Source organism: Phacochoerus africanus, chromosome 1 (assembly GCF_016906955.1).
Source record: "Phacochoerus africanus isolate WHEZ1 chromosome 1, ROS_Pafr_v1, whole genome shotgun sequence".
NCBI classification, from domain to species: domain Eukaryota; kingdom Metazoa; phylum Chordata; class Mammalia; order Artiodactyla; family Suidae; genus Phacochoerus; species Phacochoerus africanus.
This window is the reverse complement of record NC_062544.1, coordinates 6783646-6795846: the sequence shown is the minus strand read 5'-3', so window position 1 is coordinate 6795846 and position 12201 is coordinate 6783646. Positions and strand designations below refer to the sequence as shown.

The 12201-nt window shown below is 41.4% G+C and overlaps 1 protein-coding gene across 2 annotated transcripts in view; it reads left to right on the top strand.

The window, feature by feature from the left end:
- Positions 1-12201, top strand: part of SEMA5A (semaphorin 5A) — a 525937-nt gene that overhangs the window by 322869 nt on the left and 190867 nt on the right. For both annotated transcript variants that reach the window (XM_047769187.1, XM_047769155.1), the window contains one exon: positions 10199-10261. In XM_047769187.1, the coding sequence (XP_047625143.1) occupies positions 10199-10261 (63 nt within the window). The remainder of the gene's footprint in view (positions 1-10198; positions 10262-12201) is intronic.

Sequence of the window (12201 nt, the reverse complement as noted above, 5' to 3'; positions counted from 1 at the left end):
CAGAATCTGTAATAATAGGAATGAAACTGACGAACCCAATATAAGTGACCTTACTCTTCTAGCAAGAGAAACCTAACACACACAGTCAAATGGGATTGTTCTCTTGAAAATGCAAAAATGTTTTTTTACCATCCTGAAAATAAAAGTCTAAGCCAAACAAAGAGTGATAAAAGTTCTGCATCTTTCTTTGTATTTATGCTGTGGTTGCTGGAGTCTTTTTCTATTATCAGTTTCATGTTTCCTCAAAAGCAGAAACTGTGGTCCTTCATATTTCTTGTGAGATGCGGTCCCCTTTGAACTCCTTAGCTATGTTCCTAATGAAATCTTGTCTGAGGACAGGGAGACTTATTCCTAGATTAGGGCCAGAATTGTTTCTCTTCACTTTTCCCAATGGTGCTCAAATGTGATTGCCAATACTCCAAGCACTCTGTGTAAGAAAGCTTTGGTTCAAGTTACTATTGTAAAGACATTTCCAAGACAACAGCCATCATTCCCATGGATTGAGGTTCTGCAGAGGATCCCATGCCAATATGTGTCCTGTTCTCTCTCTCTTTTTTTAATTAATTAATTTGCAAGACTTCCTGTCATTGTCCTATAAAGTCTTCAAAGAGGGTTAAAAAACTCATCTTGGTCTGATGCTTTTCATAGCTTTCTATAATCAGCTTATTCCTTTCTGGTACTTTGTATGTGTAGCTACAATGTCTAATTTTAATTCAATTGTGATATATCTGTTTAGTTTCTAGGGAGCATCAACATTTTTTGCTTAACATTCCAAATTTGGTGATGTTTGAAATGCATCGTCTGTGTGATGGAGAAAATGGTTGTATGTTTGCAAATATGGCATTTGCAGCAATAGTTTTCCGACCAAACTCATTTGGGAAATACTCAGGGAGCTGGTCCTTGAGAAGTCAGTTTACTCTGATGTCATAACTCGTATCCCATTCTTGACTGACTTTGAATTGGCTTCTTTATACGCAAATACTTGAGCAAATTTTTTTGTGTAAAAAGTAGTCATTTCTCTAGTAATTAGGTTTTTCTCCCTGCATTTAGTCTAACCCATTGGACAATATGTCATTTTTCAAACCAATCCTGCTCGGATCCATGAAAATTTCTTTGACACCAAGAGCAGCTGCTGTTACCAGCCTTACCTTCCAGCAACGCTTGCATTGATGACAACATTTTGGACGTGTAACAGTTGTTTGGTGCCTCAGTGTCTGACAATCATAATTCTAAATATTATGCCAGATATTATCCTGTCCTTTGATATTGGCCTTCTTCCTAATGCACTTTTTTTTTTTTTCCACAAAATCATCTAGCGGGACTCATTTGTGTTTAGGACTAGGGTTATTAGAACTCATCTTCTGTTATTTGTTCTTTTCTCCATCCTCAGGTTCATTCTAAGCATTTTAAATTGCTTATTAAAGATGCTTGGCTCCTTAGAACCAAACATGTTTCGTGTAGCCCCAGAACGCTACAGGTGCAAAGGGAATTTATGTATTCATTTGTTGTGCTTTTATGATGTAAAAATGAGATACATCCGTGTATACCATACATGAGATTTTGAGACAGTTGACAACACTCAGGGAAATAACTTTAATTGTGATGTTACCTGGATTACCTGCTTTATTGTAGAACATGGGATAAACCGTCTGCTATCATTCCAGCATCACTGAGATGCAAAGGTGACCTTATTTATGACTACTGAATTTGTATAAATCAGTATTATTTCAAAAGTAAGCAAGCCAAACAAAATATCAAAATGACTGGACACTGCAAGTGCTATGACTCCAGTCTCTTGGCCTCACATTTTTCTATGGATTTAGCACCAAAATCTTGCATGGTGTTTACAACATGGGAGTTCCCATTGCAGCTCAGTGGGTTAAGAACCCGACGAAGTGTCCATGAGGATGCAGGTTTGATCCCTGGCCTCGCTCAGTGGATTCAGGATCTGGTGTAGTCATGAGCTGTGGTGTAGGTCGCAGACGCGGCTCAGATCCAACATTGCCGTGGCTGTGGTGTAGGCCAGCAGCTGCAGCTCTGATTCGACCCCTAGCCTGGGAACTTCTGTATGCTGCAGGTGGGGCTGTAAAAAGAAAAAAAAAAAAATTATAACATGAATTTAACGAATACTGCTTTTGTCTCCTTTCATGTGAGATAATGCATAAGAATTTGCTTAATGACATGAGTCTTCCGCAGAACAAGTGTGGAAAGGCAGGCCCTCGCTGATCTTGCACCCACCTTGCTGCTCCGCTTCCCGGTGTCAGGGTGTAGAGAAGCGTGTGGGAGAGGAATCCTTGAGGGGCATTGGCCGCAGAAACGCGGGGCATGATGGTCTTGCCCAACCTGCTCCCCGGCCCCTTCCACAAGGGGAAGAACCATCGGGACGCCTGGAGCCACTTCCAAGGCTTCTGGGACACAGCATCCTCACCCCTTCATTTGGCGAGTGGATTGTCCAACAACTGAGTTCTTGTTGGGTGTGAAGCCTTGTTCTAGGCGCTGGGGACATAAAAGTGAACCAAGAGGATGAGATGCCTGCCCCAGTGGAGCTCACCTTCCAGTAGGCATTGGGGAAGCCTGTTTCTGTTTTCCATGCCTAGTTGTATAAACCCCAGGGAGGAGGGTAACACCTGAGCCAAAGACATGGCAGGAGGGGGAAGCACTCGCCAGATGGCCGTCCTGGAGAGGGGCTTGCGCCCAAGTCTGCACTGTCTGAGCATCAGAACAGAGTGTGGGGGTGAGAGGTCCTAGGAAGTCAGACAGAGAGGAAACGAGTGGTTGGGTCTGGCAGAACATTCCAGAAGGGTTTCACTCCAGGTGAGTGAAGGGCCCTCGAGGGGCAGGGACAGTCTTTCAATATCCGTTTTCAAACGGATCGCCACTGTGTCAAGAGCAGACTGTGTCCTCGTAGTCAAGATGGGTAATTTCACAAAATCAACCTGAGGTTTTTTTTTTAGATCGCACCCTTGCCATACAGGTGTTAACTCCACGGTGTCACTAGATGAATCATGTCCCCTTGAAAATCAATACTGGCACCACGAGCAGACCCAGAGACTTTGAAAATGAAGACATTTCAGGACAGGGGCATCAATGGCTTTTATGCTTAATTAATATTTACTGAAGGCCAACAGCTCTGAACTTGGAGGTGCACACACTTCTGTGCTTTAGGTCTATGTTCGCCTCAGTCCCGGAGGGAAGAAAGAAACCAAGACGATATGTAATGCAGGCCACTAACTTTGACAACTTCAGTGACGGGACAGTGGCTTCGAGCCCAGCCTTCCATCCAGGTTACCGACTTCCCATCTTGGTGCTCCACTTTCTGTTTTTGTGGCTTTGGGAACCTTGCTTAGCCAGTGCCCTCATCCAGAATATTCCAGGAACGGTATTATCTACATAAAATCAGAGAGAGACGTATACATGAGATAAAAGCACCTAGCGCTGGGGTTAGCCATCACCAAAGCTTTATAAATTGCTGTCAATGTTTTGCTCAGATTTGGGGGCTGATTGGCTGCAGAGCACTGGCCCTACTGATGGTCAGTTTCCGAATTTGTAATGTCAGTGTTCCCCTGTCTGAACTGTGTTGGATGGGTCCCCCCCAAATTCACATTCACCTGAAGGATCCCGATGTGACCTCATTAGAAAAGAGCCTTTGCGGATGTCATTAGTTAAGATGAGGTTTTACTGGGTTGAGCAGGCCCTGATTCAAAGACCAGTGCTTTCAGGAGTTCCATTCATGGCTCAGCGGTTAACCAACCTAAGTAGGATCCTTGAAGTTGGGGGTTTGATCCTTGGCCTCGCTCAGTGGGTTAAGGATCTGATGTTGCCGTGGCTGTGGCATGGGCCAGCAGCTATAGCTCCGGTTGGGCCCCTAGCCTGGAAACCTCCATAGGCTGTGGGTGCGGCCCTAAAAAGCAAAAAACAAACAAAACAAAAAAAAACAGTGTTTTCATAAGAAGAGGGCCTTTGGGATGGAGACGCAGGGAGAAGCCATGTGATGACAGAGGTGAGGGTTTCAGGGATGCTTCGAGAAGCCAAGGAAGGCTGGCTGCCACCAGAGGCGGGAGAGCCAGGGAAAGGACTCCCTCTTGGAGACCCCAGAAGGGATCACCTCTGACTGGTTTTGAACTTCTAGCCTTGGGAGCTGTGAGAAAATACATTTATGTTATTTAAAACCACCCAGCCTGAGTGCGGTGTTATTGCAGCCCTAGGAATCGAATATATTGTCCACTCAATTTAAAAAACATTCCTCGATTTAAAAAAGCCCAATTATGGAGTTCCCCTCATGGCTCAGCGATAACAAACCCGACTAGCATCCATGAGGATGGGGGTTCCATCCCTGGCCTTGCTCAGTGGGCTAAGAGTCTGGTGTTGCCATGAGCTGTGGTGTAGGTTGCAGATGCGGCTCGGATCTGATGTTTCGGTGGCTGTGCTGTAGGCCAGCAGCTGCAGCTCTGATTAGACCCTTAGCCTGGGAACCTCCATATGCTGCAGGTGTGGCGCTAAAAAGATAAAAAATAAATAAATAAAAAATTTAATGCCCAGTGATAAAACAAAAGGCCCAATAAGCATTTCACAAGCTGGAGGTTCCACTGGACAGTGATCAGAGGGAGTTCGATTTGGTATTATTTGGTGGAAGAAAGTTTTGGGCTTTGATAATAAGGATTTGAAAAATGATTATAACGCATTTTTATGAAACTCTCTAAGGTTAAGTTTCATCTCTAATGTTGGATGGCAACACTTGCATAAGAATCAGAAAACAATAGTTAGAAGATTGATCAAGTTCCAGTTCTCTGATTGGAGTCCAGCAGTAAGAAAGAAGTGGGAGTTCCTGCTGTGGGTTAAGAATTTGATTGTGGAGGCTCCGGGCACTGCAGAGGTGCAGGTTCAATCCCAGGCCTGTGCAGTGGGTTAAAGGATCCAGTGTTGCTGCAGCTGTGGAGTAGGGCAGTCCCCGGCCTGGAAACTTCCATATGCAGCATTAAAAAAAAAAAAAAAAGAATCAAATGGATTTGCCTATATTTGCCATGGACATAAATGCAGGTGTACTATGAATTAATATTAATAATGAATGTGTCATCCACTGAGGAGTAAAGATAGAGACGAAAGTTGAACAAATTCTTCCAAAGTGACTCAAGTATTGATCCTTTTATGTCTTGCCATGCACTGCATCCCATCTCAAATGCCTCTTGTTTAGAACCTCATGTGTGGCAATGAAAAGTAATTAATGGAGATGCTTTTACTCAAGGATAACTAGATGGACACTTTATTCAGGTCACATAACCATCATGACTGTTTCAAGTTCAAACTCATTTGCATTTTGCTTCCCTTTTGCACAGATACAGTCTCACATTCCCTGGCAATTTGTTTATAATCGCCATGACAATTTTACATTCCCCAGCATTTCACAGAAATCCATGACATAGGAGTATGAATGCAAACATATTAAAAAAAAAAAAAAAAACCCTCAGGTGGTTGTTAATTTTTGGCACTGTGTAATTACACTAGTTTTTTTTTTAATGTTATCTTTTGCCAGTATCTAATTAACAAAGCCATCTGCTGAAAGAGCCCTGGCCCATCTGCCTAGAATGTTGTTCTCTTCATTTTTATGAAAAGTATCTGCCTTTGCTGGTCCCTGTCTAATTAACTTCTTTCACTGCAGAATGTGATCATACACAGCTTTGTTTATACACTTCCCAGAACTGTGGATTTATATGTATGTAACTCGTGCATAAAAAGAGCCGATCTTTTTTTTTTCTTTCTTGCATCTGATTTTCTCCCAAGATCACAGCTCTGGTTACCATAACCTGGGCAGGTATGTGTGCCTGACAGAGGCGTGTACTGTTTTGCGAAACAATAGGTGCTTCCGTACACTTTGCAGGGTTTCTGCAGGTACAAAATGGTTTTCTCTAAACCTCCTCCCTTTCTTTTTAGGTCCGTCTGTAGCACTGTCACTTTCTGAAAGTTGATGATGTTGTGAGTTCCAACGTATCACTGCGTTCTGAGCTGAATGAGCTATGGTGACAATGAAAATGACCACTAATGCATTCTTAGATTTAGCACGACGTTGTCTAGGCTGACGAAAGTCACATTTTATCAGAAACTAATGTCTGATGCGTGTGAATATTATCTATATGTATGTTTCCTTCTATCACTCATTATCTATCGGTGCTTTGCATTTGGTAGGTATTTAATGAACAGCAAAGGAAAGAGAGAATGGGGGATGTGTGTGCAAGTTGATGAATAGCACAGATGTTATTTCTAACTATTTACAGACAAAAAAAAAAAAAGTTGTACCACAAACAGGAATCTCCATGTATTTTAAAATGTAGATACATCAGTCTCATTGCCTACTATATAAAGTCTTTGGGGAGTTCCCATCGTGGCTCAGTGGTTAACGAATCCGGCTAGGAACCATGAGGTTGCAAGTTCGATCCCTGGCCTCACTCAGTGGGTTAAGGATCTGGCGTTGCTGTGAGCTATGGTTTAGGTTGCAGACGCAGCTTGGATCTAGCGTTGCTGTGGCTGTGGCGTAGTCTGGCAGCTGTAGCTCCAATTCGACCCCTAGCCTGGGAACCTCCATATGCGTGGGTGCAGCCCTAGAAAAGACAAAAATAAAAAAAAAAAGACAAAAAAGAAAAAAGCCTTTGGATTTCCAAGTAGCCACAATATTATTGCTACCATATCTGCTATTGAGAAAAACATATAATGAAGATTAAATACAGAATGAAGTAGAGAATTAAGCTTCCTTTTCTCTACTGGGCTCTTGTGTGATAGAAGAAGACAAGAGGTGGAGTTCCCATTGAGGCTCAGCAATAAAGAACCCAACGAATATCCATGAGAATGTGGGTTCGATCCCTGGCCTCACTCAGCGGGTGAAGAATCCAACATTGCCGTCATCAGCTGTGGGGTAGGTTTCAGACCCAGCTCGGATCTGGTGTTTCTGTGGCTGTGGTGTAGGCTGGGCAGCTCAGCTCTGATTTGATTGCTAGCCTGGGAACTTCTATATTCTGCAGGTGCAGCCCTAAAAAGCAAAAAGAAAAAAAAAAGAGAGAGAGAGAGAAAGAAAAGAAAAAAGAAAAAGGCAAGTGATAACAAAAACAAGAGGAGAAACAGAGACTCAGGAAATAAACTTATGAGTGGGTATTGAGATATGAACGGTAGAATGCAGCAAGCCTAAGCCTTTGTTTTGACTGTCATCAAGATAGGTTTGGGTGGGTAGGAAAGTGGCTTAAAAGGAAGTCAACCAGAAAGATAGCTTCGTAAATTGGTAGTGGGATTTGTTTCAAGATTGTGATACATGAAAGAGTAACAAAGAATCTCCATTGAGAATAGAGTTGAGAATCTTGATTAAAGGAGTTTCATAGATTAGAATAAATCTTGTGGGATGAAGAAATGTTATGACCAGGTTCAAATGTAACCTAATTTCAAACAGAATAATTGAGTAACTTTGAAAAATAAGGTCTGGTACCAGCAAGTTCCACTGGTATTCATATTTCTCTCCAGTGATGGTGGGTTTTTTTTTTTTTTTCCCCCATTGCTGCCAAGTGATCAAATAGGTGAAGTCAAGTTCACTGAGTGAACAGAAGGACACGAAGGGATTAATCTGGACACCCAATTTTAAGGCAATCTGGAAAAGACCCGTTTCCCCACTCCATTCTTTCTCAAATTCTGTGCTATCCAGTCCTAGGTGTTCAGCCCTATCTTTCCTAGTTCAGTTCTCTTCTTAATGTAATTTCCCTTTGTCCTGTTTTCCGATCAAGTATGGAGTGAATCAACAGCAAAGCTATACAATCATGGTCCTTAATTAATTCTGGATTTGAATATTATTGGAAAGTTGATAATACTGTAATAAAAATGCCTCAGGAAAGTAGCTTTGCTACTTTTAATAATCATCTTCAGGAAAAGATTTTTCCTATTTTCTGTTGATTTAATAAACTTGTATAAGCAGTCGCTCTTTCTGGGTAAACTAGATAAAGTAATGAAATATTTTTGGAAACTCTCACATTTTCCCCCCGTTACTGTCCCCTTTGAATCCTTGCTAGTGTTTATCTTGAAAATGCAAAGGCTACTCGGACATTAGACAGACTTGGGAAGCTGATTGTTTGCCATTTCAGCAGAAGGATTTGAATGATTTAGATGGCATTTGATAAATACTCTCCTTGTAACTCTGGGACTAACTCTGCTCCTTGCAGCTCTTAAGTTTACTGAAGTCAGCATTACTATTTACCTTTCAACAAAATCATTAGACCAATGAAAGCCACTAGGAATGCATCTTTATCTAAAGTATTTCACTGTATAATTTTCCTAGAAATTCCTATAATTTTCCTAGTAATTATGTAGCACAGACAACTCTTTGTGATATGTAACACTTAATCCTCTTGGTGATACAACATCCGAATGCTAATAGGATCTGCTTTGCTAAAGAATATATATCATAGTGTGTCAATTCTGTTTTGAGGTCACGTGAGGGTAGAGGCGTGGATAGCTTTAGTTAATCTTGGAAAACAACCGAATGGGCTTTTACATAGAGATCTAGGAAAAACAAGCTCCATTCAGAGTAACAGCAATGAACCTGTTTTATCTGTGCTTTGTGGGGACATATAATTATGCAACTGAATGTGAAGCGCTTATCTCTTTGAAGGTGTCATCCCTTCTCATAAAAGTATCTGTCATTCTCGTATGGAATTCAAGTCCTTTGTTTGCATTAGATGCTGATCAGCTATAACCTGATTGTTGCCATTAAACATCATGAACAAAAACGCATCACAGGAAGAATTAACGAATTCTCTTATCAGATGTTGACACCCACAAACATCTCTTAAGTCTGCACAGGGAACAGTTATGGTTTTGTTTCTGTTTGAAAGGTACTCAAGTGGTTCTCTCTAGACCACTTGTTTTATGGACTCACATTTACCAAGTAAGATAAGTTATGCAAGATGCAGTGCTTTATGTTTTAATCTCTGTTATGTAACATTCTTTGGAGAACAGCAGATACTAGATAATAGTGTTAACATGACTGTGATTCTCCTCGGTTTAGGAAAATTAGGAAGAAAAAAACTTTCTTTTTTGGAAGAATGAAGCTGTTATTCTCTTTCATACTATTTGACATTAATTTTTTTTTTTTGGCCTAGCTTAGTTTATTATGTAACAATAGTCCAAATTAACAGCAAATGGTCCCTCGCTTAAATTTTTTTTCCAGCAGTGATTTATCTGGTTCTTCAGAAATCCTGCATTCCTCAGAAATCTAACTCTCCCAGTGAGATAGAACATAATTGTAATAACAGGTGGACAGAGTGGAGAATTTTTTTTTTTTTTTGCCCTGTAGAAGTCCACATTCCATAAAACAATAGAAAAGATAACGTATCTCAGATGCTGAAATCTATTCAAAATATGAATCAGAGTCTCAACATATTGGCCATTAGTGTTTGCAGGCACCATTTCTTCCTATGAAGTAAGCACTGTATGTTATCTTAACTAATCACAGGTCCATTTGTGACTTAGCATCAGATGTGAGGGATGCATATCAAATGGATCAGCATGGGTTAGATTTGGAAAGTCTGAGAAAAAAGAGTCGCAGCTCTAAGTATTTAATCAGAGCTAATAACAGTGTGACAATTACTGGCATTGGGAGGAAGTGGTAGATGGGCTTTTGCATGAGCTCTTTATTTTACTGACTCTTCATCATTCCTGTATGTGTTTTGGGACTAAGGATATGCAGAATCTCTCTCGCTTCATTATCTATGAATATTGATAAATGACAGACTATTAAAATAAGATACACAAGTCTAAATGAGGATTTAGACCATTTTCTTTCAAGCCTTCTCTTTTCCGCCTCCTGTGGATCTATTCTGTGATTTCACAGAAGTGACTTTCTAGAATCAATGCAGTACCACTCATGGCCTGTGCCTCTCTTACAGTGACTGGTTTTAAGTCTCCCAAGGTTCCTACAAAGATGAAAATACTTAATTAGGGGGTGAGTCCTTTAAAAGACTTCAAGTTGAAAGTTCAGTATAAGCTCACCTCCATGAATTTCATGTCTTTGGTGTGAATTCTGCTAGTACGAAAATGTGAAAATGTCGGTGCCATGGTGGGCCCATGTTGGCTGATCTGGTTACCAATGCCTTAAAACTTGTTCCCTTTGATTCACTCCGGGCCCTGCTAAGAGCCCTAATAGCTGTTGTCATCTTGGTGTTTCCTACAGGCTGTGGAGTGGGAGTGTGATGAAGCCACCAAGAAGGCCTGTTACAGCAAAGGCAAGTCCAAGGTAAGGAGGACGCTGTGATGGGTTGTCACCTCCATCCTGAAGGACTGGGATAGAACGTTCTAACATGAGGGCCTTTCCTCATGATGATGCCATGAAAATGGAACAAAAAAGGCAAGATTCCAAATATAGGCCTGGTAAGTTCTCAAGGTTTTAACATTAAATAAGAGTTACAATCAGTTTCTAAAAAGCATGCAAAATATATGATCAGATCTAACTTGCTCTCCCAATCATTGGAATAAGACAGGAAATTCATTGGTTATGATGTCATTTAGAAAAATAGGGGCCTGCATTTTGAAAATAATAGTGTAAGTTTTCACCGATCGTACCTTAACAGCTAACTCAGAGAGTATCCATGTGATAAATAAAATTATAGCAAGTCATTTGAGATTTATTTATCATGTCTTTTTTTTTGTCTTTTTTTTTGTCTTTTTGCCTTTTCTAGGGCCACACCTGTGGCATAGGGAGGTTCCCAGGCTAGGGGTCTAATTGGAGCTGTAGCCACCGGCCTACACCACAGCCACAGCAATACCACATCCCAGCCACGTCTGCCACCTACACCATAGCTCACGGCAATACCGGATCCTTAACCCACTGAGCGAGGCCAGGAATCGAATCCACAACCTCATGATTCCTAGTCGGATTTGTTAACCACTGAACCATGACCGGAAATCCTCTTTTATATCTTTAAAACAAGCTCTTTCTCTCTCTTTCCATATGAAAGTCTATATCCCCAAGTCCCTAGGGAAAGAGCAGATGCTACCTAAGGTTAGAAGTGCTTTTTCTGAGTCATTGTGCCCAGTGCAGGCCTCCTACTGTCCGGCAACTGGCTGGCTCAGTAAGAGGCATGAGTCCTTTTTCCAAGGAAGTCTGTGTTTTGGAGAAAACCACACTGGGTCGTCTTGAGGAAACTCTTCTGCAGCTGGTGCATAAGCTTGTTATGTTTCATTTCATCAGTGATTGTCTTATTTAATTGGAATGGTGGCCTCTCCAATGTGAATCACCCTTTGGGTTGCAGAAGAAAGCAGATGCAGAGAGAGAGTCATCGAGGGCTCCCTGTACATGGTGTGCTCCCAAGGTCAAGAGCCTGAGGACAGAAAGAGCAGATGAAGAGGGCACTGATGATGGAGCCTCACCCCATCTGTGTTTGTCCAAGACCGTCGTGCACTTTCTTTTACCCAAGTTCATTGCTGGTTCTTTGTCTTTTAACACATCCTTTTGTGAGTCAGACACAGAGACAGGTCTGAGCAAAAGTTATTGGGGTTTCCCCAAACTGAGTAAAGAACTAGGAGGAAGGAAGAAGAGGAAGAAGGAAACACTTGGAGATATTAAAATGGACAGAAAATGAAGAAAGGTATTTACTGGAAGATATTTAACCTCAGAAAGTGCCTCTCAAATAAATCACCAGAGATTCAAGATGCTTTCAAGGTAGCGCCAGGTTATAAAGAATCAGAATATCGTCTCTTAAAATACCTCCCCCATATAAATACAGCAGTACTTTGTAAATTTATTTAACTCTCCAAGAAATTCAGTAGCATTTGTATAAATGATGTGTAAGTTTTTTGAAGAAGCGCTTCCTATATGGTTTTTCTCTCCCTGCAATGCTTACATGTGTGACGTGATGGGTGAATTCCTACGCTTTTGCTTCTCGCTCATCAGAGCACAGCAGGTTCTTTTTTTTTTTTATAGTTGATTTACAATATTGGGCCAATTTCCACTGTATGGCAAAGGGACCCAGTCATACATACATATACGTTTTTTTTTCCCTATCATCCCCATCATCCTGTTCTATCACAAGACACTGGATATAGTTCCCTCACGGCTTATCCATTCTACGTGTAATAGTTTGCATCTACTAACCCCAAACTCCCCAATCCATCCCACTCCCTCCCCCCTCCCTCTTGGCAACCACAAGTCTGTTCTCCACGTCTGGAGTCTGTCTT